Source organism: Anomaloglossus baeobatrachus, chromosome 5 (assembly GCF_048569485.1).
Source record: "Anomaloglossus baeobatrachus isolate aAnoBae1 chromosome 5, aAnoBae1.hap1, whole genome shotgun sequence".
In the NCBI taxonomy this organism is placed as follows: domain Eukaryota; kingdom Metazoa; phylum Chordata; class Amphibia; order Anura; family Aromobatidae; genus Anomaloglossus; species Anomaloglossus baeobatrachus.
The window spans coordinates 37,332,777-37,354,470 of NC_134357.1; the positions used below are offsets into that span (position 1 = coordinate 37,332,777).

Below are 21,694 nucleotides of genomic sequence, written 5' to 3' on the forward strand. Positions count from 1 at the left end.
CAGCTGCGGAGGAGAGGGGCAGGGAGCAGTTTCTCCCTCTCCTCCGCTGCCTGTCTCTGCATACATCGCACTGCGATCGGATGAAATGCGAGTGCAGTACGATGTTTCACACACTCCTACAGACTTCTATATACTAAAACACTAGTCAGGATAGGGTTTAGAGCAGACCACTACAATGCAATACACTTAAATGTTACATTTATATAAACATTATAAACTATCAGCTGCCAAGTGGCGCCGATTGTTGCACCGCTCCAGCTCTGCTACATTGCCGGCAGCCACACTAATATACATTCAGCTCATTTGCAGCACAGCGCTGTACATTAAGTGAAACACATATAGTAGGAGGGGGAGCGAATCGACCACCTCTTACGTCCGCACAGTTGCAACCAATTGTGTTTTACTCGCCGTCTACAAACAGGTTCCTACCAGCACCATGTTTACTCACGAATGCATAGACTAATTGTCATGGTTCGCCTCCCCGTCCACATGGCTAGGGGGCGGAGCCTTCTATCGGGCCTCACTTCCGGACCCTGGATGCCTTATAAGCTGATATTTCCAGTGAACCAGCGCCGGCTATAAGCTTAGCACTGCTTTGCCTGTGATTGCTGGTCCTGTGAGTGATATCCTGATCTGTCTGTTCCTGTGCCCCCGTGCCCTTTTCTGTGTTCCATCCCTGGTCGTCAGTCCTGTCCTCTGTCCCCTCTCCTACCTCCCCACTCAGTTGCTTCCTCCGGTACTTACCTTGGCCTGACTTTGACTCCGCTTCTGCCCGTACGGTGTTTGACCCAGCCTGTGTGACTATTCCTTGCATGCTCTGCAGCTCTGCTTCTCAGCTGTGCTGTGAGGCAGTGCATGAGAACACTGTGTATTCACTTCCTGGTTCTCATTGCTCTGTGTAGTGTCTTCTGCTGCAGAGCTCTGGCTCCCCCTGGTGGCAGCATTACACTAATGACCGAAACACCTACTTTACATTGGATTGACTGCTTTTAACAATAAATACACTTGTTTCACCATATTGTAGTGCCTGGTTACATTGACATTGCTACTACAGGATTGGATCCTACAAGAGCACCCAGATATTGCCATAAGTGCCGTGCCACGCATGTTACATACTGAATATATGGCCTATGTGGGGGCTCATACTGTGTATAATGGGATGTCAGCATACTTAATTCTGCTTAATATTAATTGATATTTAGCAGAGTTAATATCAGCCTATTGGTTCGGCCCTCCGTACCACTCACGGTCTCTCATCTGGCCCCTCGAGAAAATTAATTGCCCCCCTTACCATGGAACGCTAGAGGTTTCATCAAGAATATTAGAAGGAGATTCCATAAGACCATACTGAAGCAATTCCCCTGGGTTCTGCACCTACAGAAATCCCTCGGGTGGCACAAACTCATAAGCATAACAATTTAAGACAAGAATTCAGAGTTTTTAAAGTGCAAGTGTACATGTTTTATTTCACAATTGGTGACAATTTCAATAATACTATACACATATACTAACAATAATCTTTCTGGCTCAGTCCTGGCGTTTCTGACTTTTAGAAAAAAGTTTTTATTGAAATTGTCACCAATTGTGAAGGTTTCATCAAGAAGTAGATTAAATTTGGCAAAGCAGTAACATTATCTAGAACTGAATGTCCCCCAAAACTTGATGAAAAGACAAGAAGAAAATTGGTCTGGGAAGCTACCAAGAGACCTACAGCAACATTAAAGAAGCTGCAGAAGTTTCTGGCAAGTACTGGTTGTGTACTGCATGTGCAAATAAGCATGTGGGAAAACATGTTCTATCTGATGAGATCAGGGTTGAACATTTTTACCAAAAAAGGTGTGCTTGGTGGAAAGACAACATTGCGCATAATCAAAAGATCACCATACCCACAGTGAAGCATGGTGGAGGCAGCATTGTGCTCTGGCGTTGCTTTTCAGCAGCTTGAACTGGTGCTTTAGTCAACATGGCAGGGATTATGAACAGTACAAATAGTCAGTTTTGCTTAAAAAACCTTCAGGCGTCTGCTAAAAAGCTGAAGATGAAGAGGAACTTCACCTTTCAGCACAATAATGACCCTAAGAATCCCTCCAAATCAAGAAGAGAATGTCTTCCACAAAAAAAGATCAACGTTTTGGAATGGCCCAGTCAAAGCTCTGACCTGAATCCAATAGAAAATCCGTGGGTCACCTGAAGAAGGCGCTGTACACAGCTGATGCCCCAAAATATGACAAAATTGGCAAACATTACTAATTCTAGATGTGCCACGCTGACAATCTCTGAGCTAAAAAGATTAAGTGCTGTTACAAATTCAAAGGAACTTCATGAAAGTATTAGATTAAGGGTGTGTATATTTATGCGACCACATTATGTCAGTTCTTTATCTTTATTTTTCCACCTAAAAATATTGCAATTTGTTTCTCAATGGATTTGACCAAATTATCAGCTACAAAGTGAAAAACGTTCTGAAATTATTCTTTTTGGTATGTTTTCTTTTACATTACAAAAATCTAACATTTAAAAAGGCGTGTGTAGAGTGCAATTCATTTAGGCACTGTACCTAGTGCTATTTATGGGACACTACCTGTTGCAATTTATGTGGGCACTCTACCTAGTGCTATTTATGTGGGCACTCTAATTAGTACTATTTATGTGGGCACTCTACATAGTGCTATTTATGTGGGCACTCAACATAGTGCTATTTATGTGACACTACCTGTTGCAATTTATGTGGGCACTGTACCTAGTGCTATTTATGTGGGCACTCAACATAGTGCTATGGTATTTTTGTGGACACTCTACCTAATACTATTTATTTAGGCACTCTAATATTATTGTTGTGAGCACTCTATCTGGTGCTTTTTATGTGAACACTCTTACATAGTGATATATACATGGGTACCTTTACCTGGTGCTATTTATGTAGGCACTCTACCTAGTATTATTTATGGGGGAACTCTACCTATTGCTATTATGTGGGCACTCTAGTGCTATTACAGTATGTGTGCACTATACCTAGTGCTATTTATGTGGCACTTTTACATAGTGTTATTTATGTGGACACTCTACCTAGTGCTATTTATGTGGGCATTCTACCTAGTGCTATTTATGTGGGCATTCTACCTAGTGCTATTTATGTGGGCATTCTACCTAGTGCTACTTATGTAGGCATTCTACCTAATGCTATTTATGTGGGCATTCTACCTAATGCTATTTATGTGGGCACTCTACCTAGTGCTACTTATGTAGGCATTCTACCTAATGCTATTTATGTGGGCACTCTACCTAGTGCTATTTATGTGGGCACTCTACCTAGTGCTATTTATGTGGGCATTCTACCTAGTGCTACTTATGTAGGCACTCTACCTAGTGCTATTTATGTGGGCATTCTACCTAGTGCTATTTATGTGGGCATTCTACCTAGTGCTATTTATGTGGGCATTCTACCTAGTGCTACTTATGTGGGCATTCTACCTAGTGCTATTTATGTGGCCATTCTACCTAGTGCTACTTATGTGGGCATTCTACCTAGTGCTACTTATGTGGGCATTCTACCTAGTGCTATTTATGTGGGCATTCTACCTAGTGCTATCTATGTGGGCATTCTACCTAGTGCTATTTATGTGGGCATTCTACCTAGTGCTATTTATGTGGGCATTCTACCTAGTGCTATTTTTGTGGGCATTCTACCTAGTGCTATTTATGTGAGCACTCTTATGTAGTACTATTTATGTGGGCACGCTACTTGGTACTATTTGTGTAGGCACTCTATCTAGTGCTATTACGTATGCACTATACCTAGTGCTATTTATGTGGGCATTCTACCTAGTGCTATTTATGTGGGCATTCTACCTAGTGCTATTTATGTGGGCATTCTACCTAGTGCTATTTATGTGGGCATTCTACCTAGTGCTATTTATGTGGGCATTCTACCTAGTGCTATTTATGTGAGCACTCTTATGTAGTACTATTTATGTGGGCACGCTACTTGGTACTATTTGTGTAGGCACTCTATCTAGTGCTATTACGTATGCACTATACCTAGTGCTATTTATGTGGGCACTCTACTTAGTGCTATTTGTGAACACTCTAGTGCTTATTATGTGGGCACTCTAATCTATTGCTATTTATGTGGGCACTCTACCTAGTGCTATTAATACTATTTATGTGGGTAGTCTGCCTAGTACTATGTATGTGGGTAGTCTGCCTACTACTATGTTGGCAGTCTTTGTAATACTATCTATTTGTGCTCTCTCTCATGCAATTCCTTTTGACACTGGCTTTCACCATTTAGGTACACTGGCTGGCACTAACATAGGGGCACTCTGGGTAAACGCTCTACAGTATACAGGACCTATAACCACTGGTGACTTCTGGACTCGCTGATATCAGCTACAAGCTCCTGACTACTGAGAAAAGCTCCAGTTATAACTCAGGAGTAAAATAGCAATCAGGAATATGTGAGGGAAGTTTGTCCCCGCGGACGCGCCGTAGCCCGAGGACGTCAGCGCGTCACGTGACCAGAAGCAGTTAGATACAACAGCTGCAGCAGGAGATGCAAGTGATGTGAGTGCTCTGCTCCGGGTTATACCGGGTTATACCGGGTTATACCGGGTTATACCGGGTTATACCGGGTTATACCGGGTTATACCGGGTTATACCGGGTTATACCGGCTCCTAATGGGATGGTTCTTACCGTGCTGTAGTGGAGGGAACTTTCTGGCTTTCCTGTTGCGCTGAAGCTACAAGTCTCTGCAGTCAGGTATGATAACGAGCTGTCCTGCTGCTGAGACTTGTAGTGTTCTGGCAGCAGCCCCTTATCTGTGGGAGGGACATTGTGTGAGGGACTACAGGTACCATCCTGCCCTGATAGAGTTCTGTTAGGGTCTCCACTGTCAGTTGTCTCCTGCTCTGGCTGTAGCTGTTGTCGAACTACAAGTCTCAGCAGACGTTTCCCAGTGAATCTCCCCCTTATAATCCTGGTCCATTGCTGCCTGTGGGAGTTATGTAATGTTTTCTAGACAGAACAGGGGTCCCTGTGCTGAGAAGGGGAGCCCCCCCCCCCCGAAATATGGCGTCAGGGGAGGGAGCACTGGAACTGTTAGAATAAAAGTCAATGCAAAATACTTTTGTTTTCAGCGGAGACTGTCAGATATCCCCTATAAGTGTCTGCCAGTCTCCCCAAAAACAAAAGGATTGAGCGCTGACCTTTATATGGGTGGCATGGTGGCTCAGTGGGTTAGCACTTTTTGGTGGCACAGTGGTTAGCAGTGCAGTCTTGCAGTGCTGGGGTCCTGGGTTCAAATCCCACCAAGGACCCCATCTGCACAGAGTTTGTATGTTCTCCCTGTGTTTGCGTGGGTTTCCTCCGGGTACTCCGGTTTCCTCCCACACTCCAAAAAATACATACTAATAGGGAACCTAGATTGTGAGCCCCAATGGGGACAGTGTTGCCATTGTATGTAACGTGCTGCGGAATTAACAGCGCTATATAAATGAATAAATTTTATTATTCTCACTGTCCCGATGCTCCCTCCCCTGATGCCGTTTTTCGGAGGTTAGATTCCCTTCCCATCATACATAAAATAAAAATAAATCTTTATTTTTATATATCGCTAACATATTCCGCAGCGCTTTACATTTTCATTCCTCAGGAACACTGTCCCCATTGGGGCTCACAATCTAAATTCCCTATCTGTATATCTTTGGAGTGTGGGAAGAAACTGGAGTACCCGGAGGAAACCACGCAAACCCGGGGAGAACATACAAACTCCTTGCAGATGGTGTCCTTGGTGGGATTCAAATCCAGGACCCCAGCGCTGCAAGACTGCAGTGCTAACCACTGAGCCACCACAAGACTGCAGTGTTAAGCACTGAGCCACCGTGCCGCCCGCTCATGACCCTGCAGAGGTCGGGTCTGGAGACCTGCGGACGGTCTGTGCTTGGACCCTGAAACACATGTGTTTGGTCAGTTTGGGCAGATCCAGTTCAGTCGGAATCAAACGGCCCCAAGTGGTGCAAGAAAGGGGTTGACGTTTTTTTTTAAAAAAAAAACACCTTTCGGCTGGGATTTCCTGTCATTGTCTTATGACACTGGATCGTACCTTATGATGTTTTTTTATTTTTATGGTGCCACATTTCAACCTCCAGCGACACTGCAAGTCACAAATGTTTCCAAATGTTCTCTGTTGTGTCTCATGCAGCTGCGACTTATTTGCAGAAAGGGAATCTGAAACCAGGTTTTTGCCACCTAATCTGAGAGCAGCATAATGTACGAGCAGAGCTACTGGTTCCAGCGATGCATCACTTACTGGTCTGCTTAGTGTAGTTTTGATAAAATCACTGTTTAATGAGCAGTAGATTATCATTACAGGATTACTTGGCGTGCTACAGGTAGTCCAGCATATTCATGAGCTCTGTATAACTCCTAAATCTGCAGCAGAGAAAACATTGATTTTATCAAAATGACAGCAAACAGCTCAGTAAGTGACACATCACTGGAATCGGGGTCTCTGTCTCTACATTATGCTGCTCTCAGATGGGGGAGGAAAAACCTGGTGACAGATTCCCCTTCAAAGCGAGCCTATGCTAAATTTTATATCCAGAAAAAAATACATTTTTAATCCTTATTGCCTTGTGCCAATTTTTCATTTGAACAATTTAGTAAACAATGAAGGGTAAAATACAGATTCATGTCTTAATTAGTGTTGAGCGGACCCGAACTTGAAAAATCTGGATCCGCGCGGTTTCAGCGGTAGATCCTGGTCCGACCCGGATGCGGGATTCCGGGTGCACGATCCGAATTCGGCAATTTTTATTTTTTATTTTTTTATTTTTTTTTCTTTCTTTCTTTCTTTCATGTCCCATGCCCCCGGTCTTATACTCACCTGCCGCCACTTCCATCTGTTATCACTGCCGCTTCGGTCGTGTCCCTCAGTTTGTGACCTTACGGCAGCTCCAATGTGTCATGGAGGTGCTGGAGGTCACAACTCAATACAAGTCTATGAGAGCCTCTTTCTGGCTCTCATAGACTCTTTCTGGCTCTCATAGACTCATGTTGGGAGCTTGTAGTTATAGGCGCAAGATGGTGCCACGGGACCGAAAAAAGGGTGAGTATAAGACCAGGGGCAGTGGACTTGCCACTAAAGCACCGTTCCAGCGCTGAAAAGAAAAAAAATGCTTTACTGGTGCCTTAATAATTGTAATGGATCCATGAAAAACGCATCACATACTGATGGAAAAATATACGTGAACCAGTTTGCGCCCCAATTGGCGAGTCTGAACCAGAATGTCGATCATCGTAGTGCATGCTGCTGTCTGTGTATTAAAATGTTCATGTGCACCACCACAGTGACTTGGATTGGTCATGGTCTGTCTGTATACTATTAGTGTTGCCACGAAAAACACTGCTCTTCTCTAGATTAGGTTAGCGTTTTTTGTTTACATTGCATTTTTTTTTGTACATGCATTGCAAGGCTATGTGCACACAATGTGTTTTTTGTTTTTTTTTTTTTATTCTTGCAGATTTTAATCAATACTGCAAGGAAAAACGCATCCCAGCAAAGTCTATGAGAATCCTAAAATGCTGTGCGCACGTGACTCCTTTTTATTTTGTTTTTTTTTTCTTGCAGATTTTGGTGCTGAAAATGTCAATTGTTTCTGCGTTTTTCCCAGCATAAAAAAAAGTATAAATAATGCAAAAATGCGCTTTTGTCAGCAGCTTTTTTTTTTTCCTGCCAAGAGATGCAGTTTTGTGTGCAGTAAAAAATCTGCTACGTGTGCACATACTTAGGCCCTGTGCGCACACCACGTTTTTACCCGCGTTTTTTGTGCGTTTTTGCTGCAGAAATTTCTTGAGAAAATGGTTGTAACCTTTCTGCAGACATTCCCCAGCAAAACCTATGGAAAAAAAAATAGCTGTGCGCACCCTGCGTTTTTTTTTCTCAAGAACATTCTTTCTGCAGAATTTCTTGAGAAAAAGAATGAGCAGTCACTTCTTTTCTGCAGGTACCTGCATTTTTTGCAATAGGTAATGGTAAAAAAAACCCGCAGGGACCAACCTGCGGAAAAACGCGGTAAAAACGCATGCGATTTGGTGCGTTATTGGTGGGGGGTTTTTAACGCAAGTGCGCTAATCTTTCAGACTCAAGAAATTTCTTGAGAACTTCATTTTCTGGTTGACGCTGCAGTTTTTGCTTTGTCTTGTTTTAAATTAAGCTGCTCTTATTTTGATACTTTCTGGTATTTGGCTTTGACAAAACTTTACTGATACAATCATGTGCGGATTACGTGGATTTTTTTACCTGCGGATTTTCTCCACCCAATGTAATTTTATGGTGAAAATTTGTATGTCCGCTGGTAAAATTGACACATTGGGGATTGGAAACAAGCAACGCAAATCAGTTTACGTTGATTTTAAAAAAAAAAATAAAAATCGAAGTGTGTAGGAGATTTCTATAAATCCCATCCACTTTACTGGAACTGTAAGATGTTGCATTTTTTGCATAGTGAAGATGTTTGGCATCAAAAATTAATTGTGAAAACTTAACTTAATATTCACCTTTCCTGAAAGCAAATTCCCATTCAAACAAATCTCCTTAAGGCCCCTTTCACACGTCCGTGAAAATCACGCATGTTTTTCACGGATGTGTCAAAGGTGCGTATTGTCCTACGTGTGCCGTGTGTTATCCGTGATAACACACGGAGAACTGGACCTTTCTGCTCACCTGTCCCTGGTGTTGCTGTCCGTGGTGCTGATCTTCGGTCTCCGGTCCTGCCGACTCCCCGCTGCTGCTGCTTCCGGCCGCAGTGAAGTGAATATGCAATGAGCATCATGAGCGGCGGTCGGCAGCAAGTGACAGCAGAGGCAGAGACAGGAGGGCTGGAGAAGGTAAGTATAGAAATTCTTTTTATTTAACAGACACATGTGTTTTCTCCAGTGCGTGTCACAGGGATCACATCCGTGTGGTCCGTGTGCAGTCCATGTGACACCCATGATGCCGCAGAAAAACGGACATGTCTACGTGTGCAGCCCATGGGCACACGTATGCTCTACACGTACACACGGTCCATGGCAAAACAGGCACGTGTGCGCAGACCCATTGATTTTAATGGGTCTACATGTGCACCTGTCTTCGGCATGTGGAGAAACAGACCAAACACATACCGGAGACACGGACATGTGAAGGAGGCCTAAGGCTGTGCGCGCACGGTGCGTTTTTGGTGCAATTTTTTTTTCTGCCAGAAGGTGTAATTTCATGGAGAAAATGTGTGCACCAAATCTGCAGTGTGCGCACACAGCCTAAGGCCTCCTTCACATGTCCGTGTCTCCGGTATGTGTTTGGTCTGTTTCCTCACGTGCCGGAGACACAGGCACACGTAGACACGTTAAAATCAATGGGTCTGCGCACAAGTGCCTGTTTTCCTATGGACCGTGTGTACGTGTGGCGCATACGTGTGCCTGTGCGCTCCACACGTAGACATGTCCGTTTTTCTCCGGCATCACAGGTGTCACACGGACCGCACGGATGTGATCTGTGTGACACATACCGGAGAAAACACGTGTTTATAAAAAAAAATTCTATACTCACCTTCTCCAGCCCTCCTGTCTCTGCCGCTGCTGTCACTTGCTTCTGACCCCACTCATTATGCTCATCGCATATTCACTCCACTGTGGGCCGGAAGCAGCAGCAGCGGGGAGTCAGCAGGATCGGAGACCGAAGATCCGCACCACGGACAGCAACTCCAGGGACAGGTGAGCAGAAAGCTCCTGTTCTCCGTGTGTTATCACAGATAACACACGGAGAACATACGTGTGCCATAAAAACGGCTCACTGAGGGAAATATGCACCTTTTGACACGTCCGTGAAAAACGTGCATGATTTTGATGGACTGTGAAGGGGGCCTAAAACATAACTTTTACTTAAATATCCATCAAAGCGTCAAATGTAATGAGTTAAAGGTAAAAGAGTACCGGTACCTAACAGGACACAGCTAGGCTTCGCAATATTAAAGAGATTGTCCTTTAACAATTGATCGCGGGGGTGTGGGGTGTCAGACCCCGGCTGATCAGACCTATCCTAAGGATAGCCCATCAATGTAAAAGTAGGGGACAACGTCTTTAATGATTAGGACAAACAGGAAGATTGTCAAATATCAGCAATAGCTATAGATAATAATATTTATTCATTACATACATACATACAGTGGCATCACTGTCCCCATTGGGGCTCACAATCTAAACTCCCTATCTGTATGTTTTTGAAGTGTGGGAGGAAACCGGAGTACCCGGAGGAAACCCACGCAAACACGGGGAGAACATACAAACTCCTTGCAGATGGTATTCTTGGTGGGATTTGAACCCAGGACCCCAGTGCTGCAAGACTGCAGTGCTAACCACTGAGCCACCGTACCGCCCTGTAGCGGTGTGTATGAAGCCGCAGGAGCGAGGAACCTCTCCTTACCTGCCTCCACCGGCTCTGCGGAAGGAAGGAGGTGGGCGGGATGTTTACGTCCCGCTCCCCTCCGCTTCTATTGGCCGCCGGCCGTGTGACGTCGCTGTGACGCCGCACGACCCGCCCCCTTAGGAAGGAGGCGGGTCGCTGGCCAGAGCGACGGTCGCAGGGCAGGTAAGTGCATGTGAAGCTGCCGTAGCGATAATGTTCGCTACGGCAGCTATCACAAGATATCGCATGTGCGACGGGGGCGGGGACTATCGCGCTCGGCATCGCTAGCATCGGCTTGCAAAGTACCCCTTAGTGCGAGACCAGATTGTCCCCAGTAGCCAGTGTGAGAATTGCAGGATTTTGTTTTTTTATTTTTTAATATAGTTTGTGATAAGAAGAAATATACTATGAAAATGTTATTGATGCAATCACTTTGAGCTCTAAATGCTTCAGTTATTTTACTTATTTCATTATTTTTCACTTACAGAGTGACGCGCTCATCAGGAGCGTGACCACAATCTCAAAATTGGAGAAATGGCATCTGGATGTGCAGGTGAGTGACGAGTACTGTATGACGTCTGCTGGGCGGGGAGTAATAGACGAGCTACTTATTATACCAGCGTCCATGTCATACGTGCATCACAAGGTTATGTTTGTTTTTTATCCTCCATTATCAAAATGACCCTTATTATAAAAATAATTGTTGGGCGGTTGAGCTTTGATCATGGTAACGTAATCTTGATTATTACTTTTATACTTTTGAACTAATGACTGATTTTGTAGCTCCAAATGTGACGGGTTTACATAGAGTATTTTGTCATTTTCTGATTCATAAATGCCACACATTTTCTGCCTCTGTGCTTGCTTTCAGTGAATGGGAAACATACTTGTTTGTGTCTTTTCAAGTCCGAGTGGCGAGGTGCATCATTCACACCGGCATACCGTGCTCATTTGGTAACGATTTGTATTTCGGATGGAATATCCCTGTCCCTACAGGACATTTATACCAGACGTTAAACAATACAAGTCAATCCCTAGAACAGTGCACACACAGAATGAGAGAAATGTTATAGGATCATCAGTAAAGGGGGCTTTACACGCTACGATATCGCTAGCGAGCGTACCCGCCCCCGTCGTTTGTGCGTCACGGGCAAATCGCTGCCCGTGGCGCACAATATTGCTAACACTCGTCACACTATACTTACCTTGCTAGCGACGTCGCTGTGGGCGGCAAACAACCTCTTTAAGGGGGAGGTTTGTGCGCCGTCACAGCGTCATCACACAGCGGCCGACCAATAGAAGCGGAGGGGCGGAGACCAGCTGCATTATCGACACGCCCACCTCGTTGCCGGAGGACGCAGGTACGGTGTTGTTCGTCGTTCCCGGGGTGTCACACGTAGCGATGTGTGCTGCCTCAGGAACGACGAACAACCTGTGTCCACAACGACCGAGATTTTGAAAATGAACGACGTGTCAACGATCAACGATTAGGCGAGTATTTTTGATCGTTAACACTCGCTCGGAGCTGTCACACGCAACGACGTCGCTAACGATGCCGGATGTGCGTCACGAATTCCGTGACCCACGACGACATCTCGTTAGATATGTTGTTGCGTGTAACGGGGCCTTTAGACCTATGTTTTGATGTAAAAGTGAGTTGTAGAAACCCTTTAAAGGGAAATTTTAAGAACTGTTTTACTGCAAAGAACAGTGCTCTGGCTGTTTAGATCCTTGGAAAACAATAAAAATGATATCTGTCTTGTAGTAATCTGATGTGCCAGCGCTGAGAAATCAAGCTTTGACGTCGCATGCAAATTAGCCAGGAACTGAATTGGGGCGGGCTCATTTATCAATATCCCACCCCTAATGCACTCCCAGGCTAATTTGCATGGGATTTCAAAGCTTGGTTTCTCAGCACTAGTACATCTGATTACTTACAGACAGGTATAATTTTTAGAGTTGTACTCAGACCTATACAGACAGACCACTCCAGACAGGTTCTCTTCGATCCCTTTAAATAAAATCACATTTGTGGGGGTAGTCGCTTATGGATAGGGCTCAAGACACCAGCTCTCTCCATATACGGCAGATGCTCTTAACCGTTTAAATGGATGGGATCCGGTGTTTCCATTTAATAGTGGCAGTTAAATGGAACACACACCAGATCCCATGAGCTCCCCACGACATGATCGCGGGGCGCCCATGGTTTATTATGGCAGCTGGGGACTACTGCACAAAAAGCCACACTTTGCACTATATAGTGCAATACCATGGTATTCCAGTATGGAGTGTAAGTGATCAAACTAGATCAAGTCCCCTTATAATTTTTTAAAGGGCCATCTACTACTTTACCCTGTTGCCTTCTGAACTCCTGCCTGAAAATGGAACACTTTTTTTTTTAAATGTATTTACTTTTTTTTTTCAGTCGTGTGGTCACGTCATCCGCTTGATGGCTTCCTTTTCCAGACTCCAGTAGACGATCACAGTGATCTCCCTTGAAAGGCTGTCCCAACTACACTGCCGACGATCACACGTACGGACCCTGCTGAGACAACCTTCTGATTGACAGCACTGTGGTAATCCACCCGGGACTATATTTCCGAAAGTTGAACCATTACCGTGTTTCCCTAAAAATAAGACCTACCCCAACAACAAGCCCTGGGAGCACGATTTTACAGGATTTTTTAAATATAAGCCCTACTCCAAAAATAAGCCCTAGTTACATTGAGGGCTGGCGTTTAGGGAGGGGGCAGGGACTGGTGAATTGCCTAGGGCCCCCATTCTCTTGGGGGTCCAAAGTATACAGGCATTACTCGTGGTTCTGGGTGCTTATTGCACCTCACAGGTTCCCTTTAGGCTGTCTTGTTACACAGTGGTAATGTTCATCCTTTAATACCTGTTGGCTATGCTGCACAAATGAAAGAAGGCTACAAGAACATGGAATCGTTGTTGAAACATATCAATTACAGCAACCGGAACATCCGTAGAGATTTAAAGGTTCTGGGATTGTGAGTCGCCCAGGGAAGGGGGTACTCGTTCCCGGGCGGTAACAAATGGGAATGTCACTCTGGTGGCCGTTGCCCGGTCCTGTGCCCCTTTTTGTAAAGGGGGAATATTTACAAGGGTGAATAGAGTTAATGTCATGGGACGCCACCTGCGGGTTGTGGTTAAGGATTGAGAACTCCCAGAGCTGGTGGTGATTGCAGCAATGGTGTTAGGCCCTCCGCAGGTAGGGCTGTGCCTGGGAGATGTATGGTGTATAATAATGGAGACCACCCCAGGTTGTCTTCAACAGTCTCTACTTGGACCTAGGAATTGCTGGTTCAGGTCCCTTGGAGTATCAGTGCCAATGTAGTGACCCAGGTTTCTCTGTCCCCGGCACTCTCCGTGGGTCCCCGTAGAGTGGAGCGTTCGGGGCCCGACTGTCCCTTTTAGGGTACAGTCTCCATACGGCGGGCAGTGCGCACTCTGTGGGGAAATAAGTGTCCAAACCCCGATCATAGTTTACTGCTGATGCCCCCGGATTATTTGGTTCGATGAAGTCCGTGAAGGTGTCCTCACCGGGCAGGTATTTATCAAGCCGTGTAGAACTGGTGCCTGATCTAGGGCCCTGTGCCCCGTGCGTGCTCCAGTCCCAGCGGTATCTCCGGTACCCGACCTGGCGACCTCTCTCCTGTGCCCCCGGGGTCACCGTTACAAGGAACCAGCTCAGGCACGTCTGCACACTTCTCCTGTGTGCCACACTCTCTAGACTCTCTACTGACTGATGACCCCTCGCACTAGGCTGGCTAATCCCAGGGACTCGTTCCTTTCCATGGCGACCATCCCCTTACATGGTTAACCCTCTATGCCTGGTGTGGAGTGGAGAACTAGGATTTTGGTTGTGCTTTGGTGGTATCGGCACTGGTACTCCAGCTCCCAGGGGGTAGGTCCTGCGTCCCCAAGAGGATGCAGTTTCCTGTAGTGCCCTGAGTGTGTCTGGGGCACTACAATTGCATCTCGGATAGACCCAAGTACTGCGGTTTCATTTGCAAATTTGACAACCATGCTAAGCGGTCACATTACAAGTAGAAGGAAGTGGCCAATCCGTAACCCGTTGACTTCTGGGCATCAAACTGTTACACGTAAAGCGCTTATGGACCCAGCAATGATATTTCTGCCTCCACCTCACATAAAACTGGGGCTGATGAAACATTTTGTGAAGGCAATGACCAAGGAAGCAGAAGATCTTCGTTATTTGAGACAAATGTTCCCAAGAATAACCGATGCCAAGATTAAGGAAGGCATTTTTGTTGGTCCACAGATAAGACACCTCATGAATGACAAGCTCTTCGAAGAACCGCTGATGGGGCCTGAGAAAATTTATTGGAAATCATTCAAGGATGTTTCCGAGAATTTTCGGCAACTAATCTACATCAAATTGGTTGACAACCTTCTTGAAGCTCACAAAGTGATGAAGTGCAATGTCATTGAACGTTCATTTTCTGCCTTCACATTTAGAATTATTCCCTAAAAAACTTCGTGCAGTCAGTGACGAACGTGGCAAATGGCTTCACCAAGATATTTCCACAGTGGAAAAGCGTTATCAAGGCTACGGGCATCCATCAATGCTAACGGACTCTGGCTGGACACTAATAAGGGGTGCACCGGACATTGAGCACAAACGAAAAACACTTTTGATTCAGTTGAACTAACACCGAGGGTAACATTTTAAATGCTTTATAATCGGGAAACTTTATCATGTTTCTCAAAATTTCTACTTGATCAGAAATTGTTTCTGCCTAGCTCATATAGGTTGATCATAACCACCTTTAAATTTTCAAGGAAGCAAACTTTTGAAAGCTTTAGTTCAGTGTTATTTTTATTATTCCAAAATATATTAATTTAAAATCCGCTTTAAAATGTTTTTTTTTTTTCTTGGAAAAACCCCTTTAAGAACCTTGGATTACATCAGTCATGTGACCATGACATCAGCAATGGTCCTTTAACTGAAATCGACAAGCGGCTATGTACTGTGTGTGTATATGTGTGCATGTGCAGTGTGTGTGTGTGTGTGTGTATATACATGTGTATGTGCAGTGGTTGTATATATACATATGTATATGCTGTGTAAATATGTGGATGTACAGCGTGTGATGACGTAATTATATATGAATATATAAACTTTTTTTTATTATTGTTTATTGGACACAGTATCATTGATCCCACATACAGTGGAACCCCGGTTTACGAGTAAAGGCCGCTTTACACGCTGCGACATCGCTCAAGCGACCTTTATATTCAGCTTAAGGCACATGTGACCTGGTATTCCACTGGACTCTTTGTGTCAGATTTTAAAATAAAAATATTCTGCTCTTTCATATAAACGGGCCATCTATGTGATGTGTCCATATATATATATATATATATATATATATATATAATTATATATAAATAAATATAAATATAATATAATATAATTTTTTTTGCATACTGATTGAACTTGCGTCTCCAATTCTTTGGGTGTTCTCTAGATTTTTCCTTGATATACCTCCTCTCAATGTATTTTATCATTGAGATTTCTCCAACTTGTGGTGGTCACACACAGGTTTATTTATTATAGATGTTTATTCCCAGAATATTCTTGTCCCTAATTATAGTAGACAGATTATATTGTTTGTCTACCGGATATTGGTATTTATATAAATGTGAATTCATGGGGAAAATATAGATGTTTTAGGTTTTGAAACACAAGCAAGTAAAGTTTATAAAATCAGCAGCTTTTTGAATAACAGCAGCTGCTGATCAGCTGATAGCTGTGGTGGGGTTTGATAGTGATTCCCGCCCCCCGTTCCTGTTGTTCCTCCCCTATCTGTTATTTATGCTAATTCTATTATAGAATCGTTTTACTAAGTGTCTAGAAGGACCAGTGGTGATGTCATACACATGTGACCAGAAGGGGTGGGGCCTCATCCAACATAGCTGATACCAGGAAGCAACATTGTTTCTGTTGGCTGAGGCCCCGCCCCTTCTGGTCACATGGGTATGACATCAGCACAGGTCCTTCTAGCGCTTAGCATAAATAACGGGGAGGATGGATAGGCAGGGGGTGGGAATCACTATGAAAACACATCTTAGCTATCAGCTGATCCTCAGCTGCTGTCACTCACAAAGCTGCTCATTTTACAAACTTTACTTGCTTGAGTTTCAAAACCTATACATCTGATCTCACAACTAAAGGTATGTATAGAATCAGCCTGATAGTGCCAGTATAGGACTGGTTTTAGGCTATATATGAAAATCCTGGTGATTGGTGCGCTTTATCATGCAGGAATATTTGGGGTGCACAAAAGGCCATCTGTTTTTTGTTTTTTTTTTTTGTTTTGTTTTTGTTTTTCGTTTTCCAACCCCCTCCTACTTTCTGACTTGGTACAGAAATGACAGTAGGGAAATTGATGCCAAAACCAATTGTATAGATTTCTCATTCATTTTGGCTCATCAGATTTTTTGCTAGATCATCCTAGATCTGGATCAGAAAATACAGCGTATGGATTCATTATCGCATTTGCCCTTTTATGTCTGTTTTTGGTGTCTATTTGCCTGTTTTTGATTTGTTCCAAAGTCTTCATTTAATTTGTGCCTTTCTCCAAAGTCTGTTTTGAGTGCGCAGTGCCTTACAAAAGTATTCATACTTAGGGATCTATTCGACATGTTTTTCATGTTACACTCACAGAAACGTAAATGTGTTTTATTGGATTTTTATGGGATGTTCCAACACTAATTAGCAAGTATTTGTGAAGTGTAAAGGAAGTGACAGTTTTCTAAATATTTTTAAAAAATCTAAATCTGAAAATTGTGCCTTGCATTTGTATTCAGCCCCTGATTCAATAGTTTGTAAGACCACCTCTCGTTGCAGTTCGGTCTCTCCAGCTTTGCAGATCTCATTCTTTTTTGCCCACTCGCTCTCGCTCAGTCAGATTGGATGGAGGCGTCTGTGATCAGCAATTTTCAGGTCTCTCAGATTCTCAATGGGATTTTGGTCTGGACTGTGACTGGGCGTTCACATACATGAATATATTTTGATATAAACCATCCATTGTAGCTCTGGCAGGATGTTTAGGGATGTCGTCCTGCTGGAAGGTGAACATACACCCCAGTCTCAAGTCTTTTGCAGCCTCTAACAGGTTTTCCTCCAAAATTGACCTGTATTTAGATTCATCTTCCCGTCAACTGTGACCAGCTTCCCTGCCCCTGCTGAAGAAAAGCCTCCCCACAGCATGATGCTGCTACCACCATGTGTGATGGTGGGGATGGTGTTTTCAGGGTGATGTGCAGGATTTAGTTTTGAAAGTATTTTGCATTTAGCCCAAAATATTCTACTTTATTCTCATCTGACCAGAGCACCACCTTCCACTTGTTCGCTGTGTCCTCTATATGGCTTTTTGCAAAATGCAAGCAGGACTCCTTATGGCTTATTTTCAAGAGTGGCTTTCTTCTTGCCACTTTTGTGTAAAGGCCAGATTTGTGCAGTATATGACCAGTAGTTATACTGTGGACAAACTATATCTGTGATCTCTGCAGCTCTTCAAGAGATCATGGACCTAATGCTTTTCTAATTAGTGCTCTCATTCCTTGGAATGTAAGTTAGGTGGACAGCCATGTCTTGGCAGGTTTGCAGTTGTGTCATACTCTTTCCATGTTTGGATGATGGATTGAACAGTGATCCATGAGATGTTCAGAGCCTGTTGTGTGTTTTTTTTTTTTTTTGTTTTTTTTTTTTTTAATAACCTAACCTTTCTCCACAACTTTTTATCCCTGACCTGTCTGGTGTGCTCCTTGGTTTTCATGATGCTGTTTGATCGTAACTAAGGCTGTAGAATGATGGACAGGTGAAAGCTCACACACAGAGTCTCTTCTGTGTGTATGTGTGTGTGTGTGTGTGTGTGTGTGTGTGTGTTTTGGACTTCTGAGTATTTTTTGGGGAAAATCTTCAACATGTCCATTCTTTGTGTTTTTCGTCCATTCAAATGAATGTAAAAGAAAACACCATTTTAAAAAACGTACCCAAAATATTCACAACATTTTTCCTGCCAGAAGTTCTGTTTTCTGGTGCAGAAAAATCTGCAGCAAAACGCTGCGTGTGAACATCCCCTTATAGTGGAGCTCAGCTCAGACGATTTTTCATTCATTGCTAAGATCACTGTCTATGAAAGTTGTGCGTGGAGTGTTAATTTAAGAAGTCCTTTTAAAGTGTTTCTCAGACCATCATAAACTGCTTTTATTCTTCGAGCATCAAAGAAAAAAAATCCCTTTTTTCTTTTCCGTTCCCTCTCTTTAAAAAACATTTTGTTACCTGTACGGCTTTTATGGACGACCCCTGTGGTCGCCCACCTGCAAACTGCAGAGAGCCCCCCGCTGTGCGGGTTTGTTTTGTGCTCACAAAAAATGAGCTATAAAAGGGCCCCCGGGCTGCCATAAAGCAAGGAAGGAAGAAAACAAAGGCATCGCTGCAAAATAACAAGCAAACCGCACTTTAATTATTCTTATTTATTTTTTTATTGTAAAGAAAACACTATTACATAGGCAGCAGATGCGTTCTACTTCTCATATCTCTTGTAAGAAAAAAATGAGACATCTGAAGCTTTACTTTACTGGGATTTTTAACCCTTTACAGGAAGTTTTCAAAATGTAGTACATTAGTGGCATAGTGTTAGGATGGGATGCTTTCTGACCCCTCTCATGGTGTCTTTTGAGCGACCTCTGCTCTCCCGGCCCTATATGTGGCAGCTCTAGCCACTCCACAGATTACACAACCCTCCTTATTTGTTGTATCCGTTACTACATATCACACAGAAAGTACATAACGTACAGTAATTACCCCTAACCTTCCATTATTGTCCTTTTTTTTTTTTTTTTTTTTTATTCCGACCTTACCTGCGTTTTGTTTTTTTGTTTTCAATGCATTTTCTACTTTGACGATCATCTATGTGCAGACATCATAGAGTACCGTAGATATTTTTTGTTCCTGGACTTGAGAAAATTAGATACATTTTGTGGGTAAATATTGAAAAAATAAATATATGTACCGTATTTTTCGATTTATAAGACGCACCGGATTATAAGACGCACCCCAAATTTAAAGGTGGAACTAGGAAAAAATAATTTTTAATGTTAAAATGAGGGTCCGTTTTAGAATCCTAGTGCGTCTTAATCCTAACGCTCACTGGGGGGTAGCGGCGGTGGTGGAGCGGATCAGGAAGGTCCCTGGAGGCAGGTCGATGTTGCGGCTCAGGGGTGTAGCAGGGGGCACCATTGAGTCCACCAGATATGGCTTACCGGGCTGACGATGGTGGAGCGGGGTCATAGGAGGCAGGGTCACAGGACGCACTCAGGGGTGTCGCGGTGGGTGCCAGTGATCTGCGGGTGGTGGAGGTGTCACAGGATGGAGTGTCTCGGCTGCAGGTGCATTGAGCCGACTGCCGGTTCCATTGAATTGCCCATGGTTAATGAGATGGACTTCAAGAAAATGGCCGCAGAGGCGGCTCCTGCGCAGATAGGACTCCGCAGCCATTTTCTTGAAGTCCATCGCATCATTCTGTGCACGGGTCACCTCTGCTGCCATTTTCTTGAAGTGCATCACGTCAACCACTGGCAATTCAATGGAGCCGGCAGTCAGCTCAATGCACCCGCTGCCGAGATACCGCGTCGCGTGGCACCCTCGCAGTCCGCCCGCATATCAATGCCAACCTCCGCGTGCGTCCTGTGGCCATATCTCCTGTGACCCTGCTCCACCACAGCCAACATGGTAAGCCATATCTGTTTTTGTAAGACGCACCCCCATTTTCCCCCCACTTTTGGAAGAAAAAAGTGCGTCCTATAAAGCGAAAAATACTGTGTATAAAATTCTTGAAACTACTTCAACAGGGTGAAGTTTTTGCTCCTATTTTGAATCACTATCTGAGTATTGTTTTGTTTTTTAAATCCCTCCCTCGTACAGTTGCAGAGATATTGGCCTATTTATTTAATGTACATTTTTATGGTCTTAAAGGGAACCAACCACCAGGATTTTGTTATATGAAGTAAAGGCGGTGCCATGCTGGGTCTAGGATGCTGAATCCAGGCATACCTGTTGTAGAAAGATCCGATGCTTGGTTGCTGAAATATCTGTAATCAAAGTTCCAGAAATGCCCTGCACTTTGATGTGTGCAGCGATTGTGGGCCTTTGTGGTTTGGGTCTTAGTATATATTCCTCCTCCTGCGTCTTGTATTGCATGCCCCCTTTTTTTTTTATTTAAATATTGTGCCGCTGCTGTTGACGGCGCGTGCGTATTGCCATAGTATTCATCCATGTCCTCATTAAAATGGCATCAGAGACCGTGCATACATGTACAGCTATCTCTGCCGCCATTTTATTGAAGACCCTGCAGAGAAAACTGAGCGGATCGACGTGTGCACAGATTTATTTATTTTACTCATACTGTACGGTTTAGTCTCATACTGTTCTTTGATGTCCTGATGGAGGCAGTCGTTGACCTGTTCAAAGAATTAAGTGATTAATAATTAGCATTGGATTCCATGGTGATGGCGCGGCATATACCTAATTTCTTCTTCATTACACTTAGAATTCAGTGTGACATAGTAGCTAGTCAACTTTATGTAAATACTGTTTGCATATTCACTGCTGAGATGTGGGAGGGAGTATGGGTGGATGCAGCAGTAATAGTTCAGTTCAGATTTACTATCACTGATGTGAGCACTGATCGATGGGATGGAGGAGCAGTGGATATGCAGTGTGCACTTGACTAAGGGTACCGTTAACACTTTAGCGACGCTCCAGCGATCTCGCCAGCGATCTGACCTGGTCAGGATCGCTGGTGCGTCGCTACATGGTCGCTGGTGAGCTGTGTCCAGGCAGATCTCACCAGCGACCAGTGACCAGCCCCCAGCGACGCGTGGAAGTGATGCTGCGCTTGGTAACTAAGGTAAATATCGGGTAACCAAGCGCAGCGATCTGACCTATCTGAGCTATCAATCAGGCAGATCTCACCAGTGACCAGCCACCAGCGACGCGTGGAAGCGATGCTGCACTTGGTAACTAAGGTAAATATTGGGTAACCAAGCAAAGCACTTCGCTTAGTTACCCGATATTTACCTTGGTTACCAGCGCACACCGCTTAGCGCTGGCTCCCTGCAGTCGTAGTCAGAGTACACATCGGGTTAACAAGCAAACCGCTTTGCTTATTTACCCGATGTGTACTCCGGCTTCGTGTTCA

General features: G+C 44.1%; 1 protein-coding gene across 4 annotated transcripts in view; it reads left to right on the forward strand.

Moving 5' to 3' along the window:
- Positions 1 to 4,512: 4,512 nt before the first annotated feature.
- Positions 4,513 to 21,694, forward strand: part of R3HCC1L (R3H domain and coiled-coil containing 1 like) — a 94,108-nt gene continuing 76,926 nt past the window's right edge. For 2 of the 4 annotated variants that reach the window (XM_075352234.1, XM_075352237.1), the window contains exons 1-2: positions 4,513 to 4,563; positions 10,930 to 10,995. In XM_075352234.1, the coding sequence (XP_075208349.1) occupies positions 10,977 to 10,995 (19 nt within the window). In that variant the 5' untranslated portion in view covers positions 4,513 to 4,563; positions 10,930 to 10,976. Of the gene's footprint in view, positions 4,564 to 4,681; positions 4,760 to 10,929; positions 10,996 to 12,946; positions 13,019 to 21,694 lie in introns of those variants that run through there. The other 2 variants (XM_075352235.1, XM_075352236.1) reach the window with 2 other exon arrangements.